Source organism: Pan paniscus, chromosome 11, assembly GCF_029289425.2.
Source record: "Pan paniscus chromosome 11, NHGRI_mPanPan1-v2.0_pri, whole genome shotgun sequence".
NCBI lineage: Eukaryota > Metazoa > Chordata > Mammalia > Primates > Hominidae > Pan > Pan paniscus.
Window position 1 is genome coordinate 7,924,455 of NC_073260.2, and position 18,638 is coordinate 7,943,092.

At 48.1% G+C, this 18,638-nt stretch overlaps 1 protein-coding gene across 25 annotated transcripts in view; it reads right to left on the reverse strand.

Moving 5' to 3' along the window:
* Positions 1–18,638, reverse strand: part of PRRC2B (proline rich coiled-coil 2B) — a 128,458-nt gene that overhangs the window by 69,011 nt on the left and 40,809 nt on the right. For 16 of the 25 annotated variants that reach the window (XM_055117556.2, XM_055117558.2, XM_055117555.2 and 13 more), the window contains one exon: positions 925–1,094. In XM_055117556.2, coding sequence (XP_054973531.1) covers positions 925–1,039 — 115 coding nt within the window. In that variant the 5' untranslated portion in view covers positions 1,040–1,094. Of the gene's footprint in view, positions 1–924; positions 1,097–18,638 lie in introns of those variants that run through there. The other 9 variants (XM_055117557.2, XM_063594119.1, XM_063594120.1 and 6 more) reach the window with 2 other exon arrangements.

Genomic DNA, 18,638 nt, shown 5'->3' on the forward strand with positions numbered 1-18,638 from the left:
CGGGAGGCGGAGCTTACAGTGAGCCAAGATCGCACCACTGCACTCCACCCTGCATGACAGAGTGAGACTCCCTCTCAAAAAAGAAAAACAAAAAGCAAAATTAGCTGGGCGTGGTGGCACATGCCTGTAATCCCAGCTACTCAGGAGGCTGAGGCAGGAGAATCACTTGAACCTAGGAGGTGAAGGTTGCACTGAGCTGAGATCACGCCATTGCACTCCAGCATGGGCAATAAGAGCGAAACTGTGTCTCAAAAAAAAAAAAAGGATAACACTAATGCCTATTAAGTCCCATTCTACCCATCAGGATAAAAATCCACAGCTTTGGCCAGGCACGGTGGCTCACACCTGTAATCCCAGCACTTTGGGAGGCCGAGGCGGGTGGATCACCTGAGGTCACGAGTTTGAGACCAGCCTCACTAACATGGGGAAACCCCGTCTTTACTAAAAATACAAAAATTAGCTGGGCGTGGTGGCACACACCTGTAATCCTTGCTACTCGGGAGGCTGAGGCAAGAGACTCGCTTGAGCCCAGGAGGTGGAGGTTGCAATGAGCTGAGATCATGCCACTGCACTCCAGCCTGGGTGACAGAGTGAGACTCTGTCTCCAAAACATATATATATACACACACACACACACACACACACCCCTATAGATATCTATAGACATATCTATAGATATCTATAGATATATCTCCCCAGCTTCAATAAGGTAATAGATGGAGAAAATTCCACTACAGGAAGAGTCAGGATGCTCAAGGCTCTGAAATCACACCTCAAGGAGGAAGTAGAGAGTGATTCTACATGCACACCCAGAAGCCTGGTGTGCACGGACCACATCTGTCTAACCAGGTGAGGGACTCTGGGGTTCTGGGATATGTCACTCGGAGAAAGTTTGAGGAACTGGCCTTCAACCCCGGGCCTTACCTGAGGATCTAATCGCGTCTACTGATTTTCCTTTATACTTATCAAACAGGCTGAGAGTCGAGTACTTGCTTTTCCCATCCTTGCCCTTGGTAATTTGCCCCAAACGATCGGACATTGCGATGAAATGTCATCTAGTAAGGAAATTTTTCTCGGCACCGCTCCCGATCTGCCTTTGAAATAGAGAAGGAAAAAAAAAAGAGAGAGAGAAAAAAGAGTGTCACTCCAGCAGAACCTCTGATCCAGAGGAGTGAATCCTTCACGAATCACGGATCTCCTTGAAGATCTGAAGATGGCTTTGGACTGTCCTTAGAAAACTGCTCTCACCACCCACAGGCTGTTCATTCACATTTACAGGGCATTTTGTAGACACCCCGAGGCGATCTGTGGAGTACCCCCCCAACCCCCACCTGCTGTTAATTCCTCTCACTCTGAGTTGGCTGGAGTCTACTGCACACCAACCACACTGACATGTAAACTTCAACAGAGCCCTCTCCAAGTCAAGGACAGCTCAAGATGGAAAAATAAATGCTCATTACTTTAACACATCCATGTATAACACTGAAAATAAGGCTAGCAGAATAGGGGAGGTACACAACCCACTTACACCATGGCTGTTCATCTCAAGGGCAAGCAAAACCAAATCAAAGGAGGGCAGCCAGAGTATTATCCTTCAGAAATAATCAAGTATATACACTTTTCAAAATAAACAACTAGTACCCAGAGAGAAAACATCTGCTTAGCCAACAAAAGGGCTCTCTAAGCTACACACATGGAAAACAGAAAGCAAGAACTCCCCAGGGCTAGCAAGGGAGAGACCACATGGGGGCTATGCCATCCGCACTTGCCCCTTTGAAAAGACAACCTTGAAAAGCCCTCCAAGAAAGAAGCTTCCCTCCTCTGCCACTTTCTAATGTGCTACAGGTATCCATGAGTCTACTAGTGCTCTCCTCATCAGTTCACTCACTCACTCACTCACTCACTCAAAATACTAAGCGCCTGGCTGGGCGTGGTGGTTCACGCCTGTAATCCCAGCACTTTGGGAGGCTAAGGTGGGCAGATCACTAAAGGTCAGGAGTTTGAGACCTGCCTGGCCAGCATGGCAAAACGCTGTCTCTACTGAAAACACAAAAATTAGCCAGGCGTGGTGGCAGGTATCTGTAATTCTAGCTACTCAGGAGGATGAGGCAGGAGAATTGCTTGAACCTGGGCTGCAGTGAGTCAAGATTGCACCACTGCACTCCGGTCTAGGCGACAGAGCGAGACTGCATCTTAAAAAAAAACACAACAAAAACAAATACTAAGTGCCGACCAAGGGCCTGTGTGCCAGGCACTGAGGACTAAGAGCTTCACTGCTTTTTATTCCATACCCAATCTTGGCAATAGGTTCTAAGCTTCCTTACCAAAAACCAAAAACACTTGATGGGCTCAGTGGCTCATGCCTATAATCCCAGCTACTCAGGAAGGCTGAGGTGGGAGGACTGCTTGAAGCCAGGAGTTTGAGACCAGCCTGGTCAACACAGCAAGACACTGTGTCTAAAAAAATTAAAATAGGCCGGGCATGGTGGCTCACACCTATAATCCCAACACTTTGGGAGGCTGAGGTGGGCAGATCACCTGAGGTTTGGAGTTTGAGACCAGCCTGGCCAACATGGTGAAACCCCATCTTTACTAAAATTACACAAATTAGCCAGAGATGGTGGTGCATGCTTATAATCCCAGCTACTCAGGAGGCTGAGACATGAGAATTGCTTGAAGCCGGGAGGCAGAAGTTGCAGTGAGCTGAGATTGCACTGCAGCCTGGGTGACAGAGGGAGACTACATCTCAAAATGAATAAATAAAAATAAAAATAATTAGCAGGGCATGGTGGCATGCACCTGTGGCCCCAGGTACTTAGGAGGCTGAGGCAGGAGGATCACTTGAGCCCAGGAGCTTGAGGCTGCAGTGAGCTATGATCAGGCCACTGTACTCCAGCCCGAGCAACAGAGCAAGATCCTATCTCTTAAAAAACAAAACTTGTAGGCCGGGCACGGTGGCTCACGCCTATAATCCCAACACTTTGGGAGGCCGAGGTGGGTGGATCACGAGGTCAGGAGTTCAAGACCAGCCTGACCAACATGGTGAAACCCCGTTTCTACTAAAAATACAAAAATTAGCTGGGCATGGTGGTGCACACCTGTAATCCCAGCTACTCAGGAGGCTGAGGCAGAAGAATCACTTGAACCCAGGAGGCAGAGGTTGCAGTGAGCCGAGATTGTGCCATTGCACTCCAGCCTGGGTGACAGAGCAAGACTCCATCTCAACAACAAGAACAAAAACAACAACAAAAAAAACACTTGTATAAGTGATCATCACTTCTCACTGGAAAACAAAGCTAAAGCAATAATTAAGGCATATGTTTAACATGTCCTCAATGACATAATGGCAACAACTGTAATTCCCCATTTTACCACTGACTGGTAAAAGGCACTTGGTGGTAGCTGCGGAAGCAAGGTTTGCCATTTCACCATCTTGTTCTGACACCATGCAGGCCAGGAGGAACACATGCGATGTGGTGGGGGGCAATCTGTACCCCAAAGGATGATTTTAAAGATAAAACTCTATATTATCTGCCAAGGTAGGCAGATCACTAGGTCAGGAGATCGAGACCATCCCGGCTAACATGGTGAAACCCCTTCTGTACTAAAAATACAAAAAATTATCCAGGCATGGTGGTGGGCGCCTGTAGTCCCAGCTACTCGTGAGGCTAAGGCAGGAGAATGGTGTGAACCCAGGAAGCAGAGCTTGCAGTGAGCTGAGATCGCACCACTGCACTCCAGCCTGGGCAACAGAACAAGGCTCCGTCAAAAGAAAAACACACACACACAACTATATTATGATCCAAATAAAACATAGGGAGCGAAAATCGATTACAAACAGGGGCCAAAACAAGTGAGACAAAAGACGCTGACTGAGCTGGTGCCATGTCAAACGTGCAGGTGCGCAAACCATCCTTTCATTCATTTAACAGGTATTGACTGATACCTAAGATCTGCCAATCACTGAGGGACAGATCCGCATGCAATTCGTATCAAGAAATGCTCATGAAGAACGCAGGAAGATGGATGCCGAGGGATAAGCGGTCCTAAGTCCGATCTGTATGAGCAGGGGACACAACCAGGAGCCGACACTGTGCCCTTCTTCAAGGAAATTCTCTCCACCCCACATGGCTTCAGCCACGCTGGTTGGTTACTTAACTCCCTTCCCTCACTCAAATCCCAGTTTATTCAGCTGCTGCCATGGGCCAAGGAATACCAGGGTGTTTGCAAATGTGCAGGAGCATTTTTGATGTCACAATGATGGGACTGCCGCCCACATTCAGTGGCCAAGCCCAAGGATGCTGAATGTACTAGAGTGCGTACGAGAGTCTGGCACAATGAAGAAACATACCAGCAAAAGTGCTTCCAAGCACTCACTGCCCCCAAGTTACCTGCCAGCAGCTGCTTGACCCCAGCAGCCCTCCCCAGAGCTCACCTCCTGCACTGGAGCAAAGGGCACCAATGCTCAGAATGGGAGTCAGTCCCACGTGCCCAATCCTGATTGCGATGCCCATGACCTGGCTGCTTCCTTGCCCTGGGGTCCATGGGCCATTTTAAATCTCCCTCCCTGAGGCTAGGTCCAGGGAGTTGCTGTCCCACTCCCCAAAAGTCATAATAAATAAGAGCATCGTTCCCTGGGCTAGACTGCAAGCCTCTTGAGGGCAGAGCGAGCTCCTGTCTCAAGAAAAAGAAAGGTATGGCAAGATTTCACATTGAATGATTTTCCTTTCTTCTTTTTTTTTTTTTTTTTTTTTTTTTTGAGACAGAGTTTCTTTCTGTAGCTCAGGCTGGAGTGCAGTGGCACCGACTTAGCTCACTGCAACCTCCACCTCCCAGATTCAAGCAATTCTCCTGCGTCAGCCTCCTGAGTAGCTGGGCTTACAGGTGTGTGCCACCAAACACGGCTAATTTTTGTATTTTCAGTAGAGACAAGATTTCATCATGTTGCCTAGGCTGGTCTCAAACTCCTGGCCTCAAGTGATCCACCCACCTCAGCTTCCCAAAGTGCTGGGATTAAAGGCATGAGCCACCGTGCCTGGCAACATCGAATGATTTCTTAAATCAAATGTGATTTTTTTTCTTTTTGTTGAGACGGAGTCTCACTCTGTCACCTAGGGTGGAGTGCAGTGGCATGATCTCGGCTCACTGCAACCTCTGCCTCCTAGGTTCAAGCGATTCACCTGCCTCAGCTTCCCAAGTAGCTGGGATTACAGGCGTGAACCACCATGCCCAGCTAAAATGTCATTTAATTCTGAAAACTGACCAGAAATACATTTGTTTATATAAATATTACTTAAAAAGTCCTCGGGGGCCAGGCATGGTGGCTCACGCCTGTAATCCCAGCACTTTGGGAGGCTGAGGCGGGTGATCACGAGGTCAGGAGATCGAGATCATCCTGGCTAACACGGTGAAACCCCATCTCTACTAATAATACAAAAAAAATTAGCCTGGCGTGGTGGCAGGCACCTGCAGTCTCAGCTACTCGGGGGACTGAGGCAGGAGAATGGCATGAACCCAGGAGGGGAGCTTGCAGTGAGCTGAGATCGCGCCACTGCACGCCAGCCTGGGTGACAGAGCGAGACTCCGTCTCAAAAAACAACAACAACAACAACAAAAGTCCTCTTAAAAGCTGTTTGCCCTGGCCTCTACTTTCTCTGACTCTGTGCTGACCAGGCCTGAGGGAAAAGGGTAGAATGGACACACACAGCTCTCAGTGTAACTACCTGGCACGCACCACACTTCTCTGAGAAGGTTTGATTCATACTTCCCCATACCCTAGTGGAAACAAAAGGAAAAAAACCTTGCTCAGGTCAGGCGTGGTAGCTCACACCTGTAATCCCAGCACTTTGGGAGGCCGAGGCGAGAGGATCACCTGAAGTCAGGAGTTCAAGACCAGCCTGGCCAACATGGTGAAACCCTGTCTATACTAAAAATACAAAAAGGAGCCAGGCATGGTGGTGCACGCCTGTAATCTCAGCTACTCGGGAGGCTAAAGCAGGAGAATCACTTGAAGGCAGCAGAATCACTTGAACCCAGGAGGCAGAGGCTGCAGTGAGCCAAGATTGCGCCATTGCACTCCAGCCTGGGCAGCAGAGTGAGAATCCATCTCAAAAAAAAGAAAACCTTGCCCAAACATGAGACACTCTCCTAGAAATTTAGAATTGTGTTTACGAGATGTCAGTCTGTCTACAACTATTCCTTGAACTATGTCCTCCCAGTAAATTCAACCACCCAACAAATATTAACTGGGCACCTTCTGTGTTCCAGGTGAAATGTTTTCCACCCCTTCCAATCACAGAGCCTTGGTGAAGCCAGTACAAGAAACACATTGGACTAACATCTGCACTTAACCTGCTTGTACAATGTTTTCTTTAATGCCCTCCATCTTTTCTTTCCTTTTTTTTTTTTTTTTTGAGACAGAGGCTCACACTGTCGCCCGGGCTGGAGTGCAGTGGCACAATCTTGGCTCACTATAACCTCTGCCTCCCAGGTTCAAGTGATTCTCCAGCCTCAGCCTCCCGAGTAGCTGGGATTACAGGTGCGCGCCACCACGCCCAGCTAATTTTCGTATTTCAGTAGAGACGGGGTTTCACCATGTTGGCCAGGCTTGTCTCAAACTCCTAACCTCAAGTGATCCGCCCACCTTGGCCTCCTAAAGTGCTGGGATTACAAGCGTGAGCCACCACACCCAGCCAGTGCCCCCAACCTTTTAACCAAGTTTTGCACTTGTTGGGCACGCTATTGGCCTCTCTAGACCTGTTTCCGCATCTACTGAAGGAGTGGCCTAGACAAGCACTGACCCTAAAATCAAGCCCATCAATGTTGACAACTGACAGCCACAGAAATAATGGTTTACTACCCAAGCGCCGGGGCTCACGCTTGTAATCCCAGCACTTTGGGGAGCTGAAGCGGGCGGATCACTTGAACCCAAGAGTTCAAGACCAGCCTGAGCAACATGGTAAAACTCCGCCTCTACTAAAACTATATAAAAAAAAAATTAGCTGGGCGTGGTGATGCATGCCTGTAATCCCAGCCACTGGGGAGGCTGAGGCAGGACAACTGCTTGAGCCTGGGAGGTGGAGGTTGCAGTGAACGGAGATTGGGCCACTGCACTACAGCCTGGGCGACAGAGGGAAAAATCTGTCTAAAAAAAAAAAACATAGCAGAAAGAAAGAAATGGCTTACTGTGGAATCAGCCACCTCTTACAAGCCTGGGATTGGATCCTATTTTCCTATATAAACTTGGGATACCAACAAGGAACCAGGCGAGTCACTGCTGCAGTGAATGAAAGCAGCCCCTACGAGGACAATTACACTCTCCACAGTGAAGACTGCACAGGTGGAGAATCTTCCAGCCTCAACGTTCCCTCAGAGCAGGGGCCGGCAGCCTGAAGAGAAATAAGCAAGAGGCCATCTATGGCCCACAAAGCCCAGAACAGTTACTGCCTGGTCCTTTACAAAGTTTGTGTATACACACCTGCTTTACGGCAGTCAGGAGATCTTTCACTGGACACAACTCCAAAATAAACCAGAATCATTCGGATTTCCTCCCGTTGCAGGGATCTCCACTGACCGGCTGAGTGCGAGGCTGGCCCTGCCCACAAGCATCTGGCCCCGCTGCTTGCCAGCTGCTTTTCACAAACATCAGGCCAGGGCGCTGTTAGCAGGGCTTTACCAGGCTTCAAATACCTGCCGAGTTTCCATCCATCAACACACATGCATACCCCAAGCTAAGCTAGCCTATCCGGAGGCAGGGAGAAAGCACCGGTGAGCATCCAAGTGTGAAGCAGGAAGCCGGCTGAGGCAAGAGAACAGCTCTCCAGCGGGTCTGAGGCATTTCCATCCAGCTCTGACTCACCCCTAGGTCTGTGGGACTAGACCCGGCATAGACACACCAAGTCCTCGCAGGTTAGCATAAGTCAAACCTGGCTTATGGCCACGGCTTTACCTCACCTTCTCTCCCTTCTGTAGGCAACAGAATTCGTTTTCTCTCCAACAGAATCTGACTTGGAACCTCAGTATGACATATGAATCAGACACAACCCAATGATGCCTGCTGGAAAGAAGTCCAGCCTGTGTGCCCCCTTGCTGTAAGCCCTCCTTTCCCACAGAAGCCACTCAGAGACACTGCCACGGGGAGCTAGAGCATTCTGAAATTTGCCAGCCTAAAAGAAAATATTGCCATTAGGCAGATGAAAAAGGGGCCTAAAACCCATATGAAGATAGATTTGGGAACAAATGAATGGAGAAAAGAACATTGAAAAAGAATCCAGGTTGCATATTTTGGCACATAATCTAAAGAAGTGCTCCCAGGCTGTGCTGGAACAAAAACAACCAGAAAGATTCGCCAACAACGGCAACTTCACATCCAAGCCCCGCCTCTCCAGACAGTGGCCGCCTGTCCAACAGGTTCCTGCTATCTGTCCACCAGAGGGAACATCTCTGCCCTGTAATTAATTTATCAAAAGCCATTTCCGGGTAACAGGATTAATTTCACTCCACACTTGAGTGCCAGCCAGTGTCAGATGCCTGACCAGGGCACTGGGATGACCTGTCATTCACCAGGAACCACTACGGCTCTGCATTCAGGGGAGATCAGTGGCCACCAGCACTTCAAGGGCCAGGCACCCTGCTAAGCCCTCATGTGCTCTACTCCCCTTCATAACAGCACTTTCTGGAAGATACTACTGCCTGTTTGACAGAGAAGGACATTAAGGTTCAGTCAATCAGGATAGAAAAGTAACGCACCCGGCCGGATGCAGGTGACTCACGCCTGTAATCCCAGTGCTTTGGGAGGCCAAGGTGGGTGGATCACAAGGTCAAGAGATTGAGACCATGCTGGCCAACATGGTGAAACCCCGTCTCTACTAAAAATACAAAATTTAGCTGGGCATGGTGGCGCGCGCCTGTAATCCCAGCTATTCGGGAGGCTGAGGCAGGAGAATCGCTTGAACCCGGGAGGCAGAGGTTGCAGTGAGCCAAGATCATGCCACTGCACTCCAGCCTGGGAACAGAGTGAGACACCCATCTTAAAATAAAATAAAAAAATAAAAAAAAGAAAGAAAGAAAAGAAAAGTAACGCACCCAAGGTCACAAGGCTGCCGAGTGCAGGGCCAGGCTTGGAGCCCAGGCTGCACTGGACGCCACCAGGCTGCAGACTGAATGCCCCACGACCTAGAATCTGCTTTCCCAGTGGGAGTACCGGTGCAGACACAAAAGGCGGCACAATGGGTTCTGATATAAGTCAGCCCAGGCTCAACAGCTGCTTTCTGGCCAACTGTACAGATGATGATCCTGGACAGCTTCAAAAACAAGCATTTTATTTACGCCATGCCACCAACAGCCAGATTCTCACCCAAGGCAAATCCAGTCACTTCACTCTTCACATGTGGGCACCTAGAGATTTCATGGCTCTTCCTCCACTCACAATACTGACAAAGGCCCAAGGCCCGACCTCGGGGACACAATGAGTGCTGCAACGTGCCCTGGCCGTGAGGCTGGGGGCAGTGAGAGAGAAAGGTGGAATGTCTCTTTATAGAACGAACGGAAAGATCCCACTGCTAGAAAAAACATACCAAAAATCATGATTCCACAGGCATGGAAATTGATAGCAGGCTGGATAAACGCTTCAGGAAGTAACAATGTGGGCCAGAAAAGGACGTGGCCACTGGACAGTTTACTTGTTAAGTCTCAGTCAAGAACCACGAAATCCAGGGAAAAGATTAAAGAAGTCTATCTTTCCCCAACACACCAATCAATGTCTGGCAAAAAAACCTTTAACATAAGTAAGGCGACCTCACCTACTTCAAATACTCAAACGTTTACTGACCAATGTGTGTGCCAGACCCTGTGTCACTTGGTGCTGGGGACATGGAGACAGGAGACTCCACCCTGCACTCCTGCAGCAGGAGAGATCTGCAAAGTTTGTCTGTAAAGGGCCAGACAGTAAATGTACTCAGCTTTGCTGGCCACACAGAGCTCTCTGCTGCAATTGCTCAACTCTGCCTGAGGCTGTCGTCGTAGCATGGAAGTAGCCCCAGACAATACATAAAAGAGAATAGCCATATTTACAAAAACAGGAGGTGGGCTGCAATCGGGGTTGCAGTTTGCTGCCTTCTGGTTCAGAGGGTAAAGTATGGACATGAATACATTGCAAGATGATGATGAAGTTGTGTGCATACCAGGGTGGGGGAACCAGGTGGGTTTGAGGGGACACTTCTGCTGCCTCACTCAATGACAGCCTAACCCAACCCCCACCACACCTCCAGCTTGCAGAGGCTCCCTACGTGGCACTGTCAGAAAAGCAAGGGTAGGCCAGGTGTGGTGGTTCACACCTGTAATCCTAGCACTTTGGGAGGCTGAGGTGCACCTGAGGTCAGGAGTTCGGAACCAGCCTGGCCAACATGGCGACACCCTGACTCTACTGAAAATACAAAAATTAGCTGGGCGTGGTAGTGCGTGCCTGTAATCCCAGCTACTCAGGAGGCTGAGACAGGACTCACTTGAACCCAAGAGGCGGAGGTTGCAGTGAGCCGAGATCATGCACTGCACTCCAGCCTGGGCGACAGAGGGAGCCTCCATCTCAAAAAAAAAAAAAAAAAGAAAAGAAAAGAAAGAAAGAAAGAAAGAAAAAGAAAAAAGAAAAGCAGAGGTGGCTTTCAAAGAGCCCTAAAGCGCCCACATTTCTGTTCCCTAAGAGCCAGGCACTGGCTCATCTGGAAAGCTGAAGGCTGGGCTCAGCTGTAGCACAATCCAGGCATTCTACCCAAATGGGTGAGGTCCCTGCAGAACACTGCACAAACTCTCCAAGAATAAACAGCCTGAAAATAAGGTTTGAGGAAACCACAGAGTGGGGAAAGTGGGGTTCCTGGTAACCCAGTGTTCCTTATGGGAGACATGAGCCATCCCCAGAAGACCACGCACCCCAAGGAGACAGCATATATAGGAAGCAACAAATTTAAAATAAGAGTAAAGGAAAAACAAAGAAGCATTGAGGCGTACGGTGAGGACACAAGAAGCACTCCCCACCCCCAGTGGAGAACTGGGGGGTTCTCCGGCACTTAGTTGCAAGACCCTTGCCGGAACCACATGGTCAGCTGGGTCCCCCTCCACCAGAGCCACGGCTCACACAGCAACACAGACCACGGGGAGCACCTGCTCACACACCTTCCACATCACCCCCCACCGCACCAGGGTCAAGTCCAGACCCCCCCGGCCCAACATGCTGGCCCCACGCCGCCACCCAGCCTTCTCCCCACACCACCCCCAGCAGTCTCAAATCTGAAACACTGGGTTTGCATCTCGCCTCCACTCCACACTGTGACTTGAGGTCTATTTCCTCGTGGATTAAGATGAACATACCATGTTAATCTCCCACCTCCCAGGTCTGCTGTAAGGAATAAACGAGAGAACAAGACCTGCACTTGACCCAGCACTTGTCCTCAGCAGGCACTCGACCAATGGCGGCTGTCACCTCACCGTGGTTCTGCTCTTGTTCTCTCTCCAGCCCACCCAATTATCAGCTTTCGACAGTGCTCATCTCTCCAGACTCCTATGCAGCCAGGGAAGCCTCCGTTCCCCAGCAGGGCTGCTCTGGGTGGTGCTGGGTAGACCAGGCACCTGTGCTTCTACCTCCTCCTGTGCACTGGGGACCCGTCCCCACGTTGGTGTGTCACAGTTTAAGGGTGCTGGTACAGAGAGCAGACCTTCAAACACCATGAGGACAAACTCCCAGGTGTTTAGGATCTGCTAGTGGACCCCTTTAATTCTCAGGAAGACAGAGATGCAGGGAGATTCTCAGAAAACCCTCTTGAGATAAACACTCTACTGTGACTAATTTAAACCACACTAAACTGCCCCAGTTTCAAGGCTTCCCACTTTGGGGCAATAAACGTAGCTATTCACTGCAGTCACCCTCTGATGTTACAATAGATGGCCTTATGGAAGTGGATAATCCCAGCACTGCTCATTTATTTCTCCATCACATTTTTAGTAACAAAAGAAATATACGCTTGATACAGAAGAACTGTAAATCTTAAAAAAAAATTACAGAAAAGTATCATCCCTAAACCAGCTCCCAGATTAGATCCCTGGATCTCTCTTCACCAGCATGAGCCACTTAAATTCCAGGTGCTGTCACGCTGCAATGCTAATCATCTGCCTCGCCCGTGTTCTACTGTGTCTTGACTTCCCATTTCAAAAGAATTCAGCAGTAAGGGTCATAAAACACTGTGTATTAATTCCAAACAGATTTGCTATTTGTTTTTTAAAACTATGAAGATAATTTTAAAGAAAACTCAGGATGGCAGAAAGGCTGAGCTGAGCACACACACACGGAGGAGGAAGGCCACGTCCCAGCCAGCTGCAGCTGTCCCTGGCTTGCCCGGCAGTGCCATTGTTTACACCCAAAGCCTTTCCCCTGTAGGAATGACGTCACCTGGAGCAAGCTGGAATCTGGGCACAAAAGAAGAGGACAAATCAGGCTGGCCTGTCTCTGGCAGCAAGTGACTTCCTTCAGCCCAGGAGAAAGCATTCCTCCCCACCTTCCTAAACCCTATGTCCTCACGGAGACTCACGGAAAAAAACACAGGGGGGTAAAAAAAACCAAGATTGGTTCTATCAACCCCCAAATAATAACCAACGCTGAATCTAAACTCCCACCTAACCTCTAGGTAAACACTCTCTGGGGCAAACACTCCCTATAGAGGATGAACCCCCTTTGCAGGCAGTAGCTCTCTCTCTACACACAAGTTTCCAGAAGGAAGAGGGGGCCAGGGGCCAAATGTCACCTCCTGCACTTACTGTTTTCTCAGTGACAAAGTGGAGACAGACAGCTGCTTTAGAAGGAAGAGATGATGATCCCCAGGTGTGCCACCAGCACCCTGATGCAATGCTCCTTGGCACAGAGAAGTTCAGCAGATAGTGGTGGTGACACCATCACCCCCTGCAGCTGGCTGAACTCTCTGCCTCCGGGGCTTTGGACTCCCTTTCTCAAGGCGTCTGGAGGGAAGGACAGAGAAGTTCACCCTCCATATGTGTAAGAAGGTTGTGCCAATGACCAGACATCAAAACCAGCCTTACCTCTGGGCCTCATCATGCTCTGTAGCGACCACAGCAAATGGCAGCTCTTGAGGTTCTGACACAAAAAGACAGTCATGCTCGATCATGGGGAAAAGGCAGTCGAGTGGTGCTCGGACAAAAATACTCCCACACCTGTGTACATAAAGAGGGCTGTGCACGCATCTCCACGCACACACATCCCACAGATGGCCCTTAATTCAATTCCATCCAACTCACAGACACACTATTTAGAATACAGGGGACTTCTGGTTAAACATGGCAGAAAGACTGAGGGCTTGTACAGCTCATCCTTCCAACCCCCGAAAATGAAAACAGCGAAGAACCCAACAACAGGGACAGTTTTGGCAAGGAGGGGGCAAAAGTATGAACAGATTTCACAGACTGAAAGATGCCACAACATGAGGACTGCAGAGGGGAAAACCTCCCTTCACCCAGGATATCAGAAGGCTCAGGAGGTCGTAGGAGGTGGCAGGCACCTTGCATGAAAGGGGAAGGTGGGAACTCAGATGTGGGGGGACTGGCTGAAGGCTGCAAGTGCAACAGCTAGACAGCTACGGCCCCTTCCCTCCCCCACTGGATACATTAAACAAGAGAAGTCTAGACTTGAGAACACCAGGGTCAGAGGGGGAAGGGGTTGGGAAAGGAGACCCCCCAAAAAAGTGAAGAGAGAACCTGAGTGGCAAACCTCAGAAGCTTCAGGCCCCCCACTTCTGCTGCTCCTCACAGGAGGGCAGCAGACAAACACCACACCACCCTCCACTCCTCAGGCAAAGACAAGGGAGTCTTCTCTTGAAAAACCAGCCCCAGAGAAAGAAAACCTATATACACCAACATGGGATTCAAGAAATGAAAAGGCCAGCCTCCCATCCAGGCACCCACTCTGAAGAGTCCATGCAGTTTCCAATCAGCTGTGTGCCCGAGACCACAGGTATCTGAGAGATGACCAACTAAAAGACAGACACCAAATAAATAGACAAAATAACAGAGGAAACAGACAGTGCCAGAGATCAAAGATTAAAAATATGTATTATAAAATTAATATCCTCAGAAAATCAAGAGAAGATACCACACCCATGAAATAAACTTTTTTCCCCCTTAAAAAGTAACTAGAAAACAAGAATCACCCTAGTTACAATTAAGCATGTGATAGCCCAAACCCCATAACCTCAGGATAATCATGAAGAAAGCATCCGACAAATCCCAAATCGAGGAACATTCTACCAAATATCTGATCGGTATGCCTCAAAACTGTCATGGTCATCAAAAACTTAATTGTCCCAACCTAGTGGAAACTATGGGGACATGACTAAATTTAATGTGGCATCCTAGAACAGAAAAAAAAAAGACACTGGGTACAAGCTAAGAACATCTGAATAAAGCATAAACTTTAGTCAATAATAATGTATCAATCCTGGTTCATTAGTTGTGACAAATATACTGTACTAACATAAGATGTGTTTAATGGGGGCAAACTGGGAGTAGGCTATATGGGAACTCCAACTTTTCTGTACAGCTAAACTATTCTAAAGTAAAATAATCCAATTAGAAGAGGTAGAAGAGGCCAGGCGCAGTGGCTCACACCTGTTAATCCCAACACTTTGGGAGGCCGAGGCGGCAGATCACGAGGCCAGGGGTTCGAGACCAGCCTGGCCAATATAGTGAAACCCATCCCTACTAGAGATACAAAAATTAGTCAGGCGTGGTGGCATGCGCCTGTAATCCCAGCTACTCAGGAGGCTGAGGCAGAAGAATCACTTGAACCTGGGAGGCAGAAGTTGCAGTGAGCCGAGATGGCGCCACTGCACTCCAGCCTGGGCAACAGAGCAAGACACTGTCTTAAAAAAAAAAAAAGAAAAGAAAAGAAAACGAAGAAGAGGTGGAAGAGCAAGCCAAACAAATCTCAGAAAATGAGCGATGGGATAATGCTAGTCACATCCTACCCCCAAAATCAAAGGATTAACCCAGGAGTCCAGATTTAACTAGGAGTTCCAGAAACATGGGGGTGGGGTGGGGGGAAGGAGAGGAAGAAATTATCAAGTAAAAAATGCCAAAAATAGTTCCCAGAGTTGAAGTAGCCAAGTAGCCGAGACTTCAAAGGCCCACCAAGTGCTCAGAACAATGGATATAAAAAGAACACAAAGTACAATGTGAAATTTCAGCATGTTAGGGATACAGTTTGAGAATCTAAAAGCTTCTAAAAGTCATCCCTCTTGCAAAAAAGTTCCCAGGGAGGAACAATCAGAATGGCAATGAGTTCTCAGGAGCAACAATGATGGAGACTTCTTACCAGCATCACCATCCTCTCTAGGAAATGACTTTCAATCTAGAATCCAATACTCAGCTGACCAAGTCAAGTGTAGGGACAGAAAAAGACTTTTTCAGACCTACATAAGGACTCAAAATAGGATTTTTACAAGAGAGCAAACCGAGGGACTGGCAATATTAGTGGGACCACTCCTGTCTGCCTACCCAGCAGTTAATTCTCCCTTCCTCCTTCCTGATGGAGCCTGAGGGAGGCTGACCCAGCCCCAGCCCCAGGGGAGGGGGGGCCTGGCCTAAGAGAAGCCCAGCTCCGGTTCTAATGACTGGTTCAGAATGGGTGCACCCAAACAATCCCAAACCTGTCTACTTCTGGACTTGCAATTACTTGAGTCAATGAACGTTCTTATTAAGATAGTTGCTGTTGGCCAGGCCTGAAAATCCCACCACTTTGGGAGGCCAAGGCGGGTGGATCACCTGAGGTCCGGAGTTCAAGACCAGCCTGACCAACATGGTAAAACCCCCGTCTCTACTAAAAATACAAAAATTAGCTGGGCGTGATGGCGCACACCTGTAGTCCCAGCTACTCAGGAGGCTGAAAACAGGAGAATCGCTTAAACCTGGGAGGCAGAGGTTACAGTGAACCGAGATTGTGCCACTGTACTCCAGCCTGGGCAACAGAGTGAAACTCCGACTCAAAAAAACAAACAAAAAAGACAGTTGCTGTCATTATGTCCAAATTATCCAACCAATACAAATAGGATCCAGGAAATAAGGACCACGTGTGGAGGGACAAAAACAAGTCCCAGAATGACGACCAACAGAAGCCCGAGATAGCAGCCAGGCATGGTGGCTCATGCTTGTAATCCCAGCACTTTGGGAGGCCAAGGCGGGTGGATCACTTGAGGTCAATAGTTCAAGACCAGCCTGGCCAATATGGTGAAACCCCATCTCTACTAAAAATACAAAAATCAGTTGGGCGTGGTGGCAGGCACCTGTAGTCCCAGCTACTTGGGAGGCTGAGGCAGAAGATCGCTTGAACCCGGGAGGCAGAGGTTGCAGTGAGCCAAGATCAGGCCACTACACTCCAGTCTGGGCGACACAGCAGAGACTCCATCTCCAAAAAAAAAAAAAGCCCAAGATGGTAGCCGCACCATGGGCCAGAGGGGCAACAGTCCTGGTAAAAGCAGGATAGAGGCTTCTGGAGGAACAAACAGGATGGATTATCTACCATTTCCAGGAAATTACAAATTAGTATTGATTGCATTTTCTTGGAGCAATGTAAAAAGCAAAAGATACAAACTTTAATGCAGTTTAATGTATCAAATTTTTCTACTTTGGTTACTGCTTTCTGTGTCCGATTTTTCCAAAATCATGAAGATATCCTATGTTTTATTCTAGAGGCTTTATTGTTTTATCTTTCATGTTTACATCTATGATCTACCTAACACTGATTTCTCGATATGATTTGTGATAAAAGTTTCATTTTTTTCCCTTATGGAGAGTTCAGTTCTCCCAGTACCTTTTCTGAAAAGGCCATCTTTTCTCTTTGTCATGTGTCATAAATTAAGTGACTACTGATGTGCAGTTTGTTTGAAGACTGTTCCCTCCAATCAGCCTATTTGTCTATCTTTTTGGCAACACTGCATTGTCTTAATCACTGCAGCTTTTATAAAGTCTGGATATTTGATAGGATATGTCCTTCAGCTTTGTTTTTCTTCAAGAATGCTTTGATTAAGGCCCGGCGTGGTGGCTTACGCCTGTAATCCCAGCACTTTGGGAGGCCGAGGCGGGTGGATCATGAGGTCAGGAGATCAAGACCATCCTGCCCAACATGGTGAAACCCCATCTCTACTAAAAATACAAAAATTAGCTGGGCGTGGTGGTGGGCGCCTGTAGTCCCAGGTACTCGGGAGGCTGAGGCCGAAGAATCGCTTGAACCTGGGAGGCAGAGGTTGCAGTGAGCCAAGATCGCACCGCTGCACTCCAGCCTAGGCAACAAGAGCAAAAACTCCATCTCAAAAACAAAATAATGCTTTGATTAGTCAGGTGAGGTGGCTCACACCTGTAACCCAGCACTTTGGGAGGCCAAGGCAGGATGATTCTGAAGCCAGGAGTTTGAGACCAGCCTGGGCCACACAGTGAGAGCACGTCTCCACTAAAAATTAGCTGGGTGTGTTGGTGCATGCCTATGTTTGAAATGCTTGTTCCCTGACGCTGTAAAGAAATAGCACTTGAACGTAAATTTAATTTCCTCAGCAAGGCCACTTTTATACTTTCTGCAGAAAGGGTACAGTCGCTAGCAGTTTTGCCACCGAACAAAGGAGACAGAGTACACTGAACAAAGGAGACAGGGTCATTTACAACCTGACGCGTCCACCCTACTGCTGTGTCCAGTTTCCATTGGCTGGAACAGGACCTCACATTCTGTATTTGTCCTGATTGGCTAGGAACTTAGAACTTTTTAAAAGAGGCAAAGGCAGAGGAGAACAAAGGAAGGAGGAAGTAACTTGTGGAGTGCTGAGAAAGGTAAAAACACCTTCAAACAAGGAAGAGGAACAGGCTATGACCTAATGCTTGCTTGGACCAGTATAAGCATGCCAGGGCAAATATTTAGGCTAAATTGTGAGAGCTAAGAATATAAAGTACATTAATTTATTTATTACAGCTAGCAGATATTTAAGAATGTTAGCACAGGTCTTTAAATAAATTTTGCTTCTAAAAGAAGTTACTATTTATTCCTAATTAGATGAAGAGGAAAATCTTTAAAATGAAAACTCTACTTTACTTTTTACACCTATAATCCCAGCTACTCGGGAGGCTGAGGCTGGAGGATCTCCTGAGCCCAGGAGTTTTAGGCTGCAGTGACCTATAATCGTCTCACTGCACTCCAGCCTGAGCAACAGCAAAACTCCTTCTCAAAAAAAAAAAAAAAGAGAGAGAGAGAATGCTTTGATTATTCTTGGCCCTTTTGCATTTTCATATAAATTTCAGAATGAGTTTGTCAATTTCTGAAATAAACAGCTAAAACAAAAGAAAAGCTGCTGGGATTTTCACTAGAATTACAGGGAATCTAGCGGTTAATTTGCAAAGAAGCAACATCTTTACAGCGCCAGCAGAGCAAGGATGACCCTCATGTACCTGGTGCCATCACTGAGAGCTGGCAGCTGCCCATGCAGCCACCATATGCCCACCCATGACCCAGTTAACTCCAAACCTAGGTATATACCCAACAGCGTGTGCACACACACACGCATGCACATACCCGCACTGTGGCAGCATTGTTTGGAAGAACTATG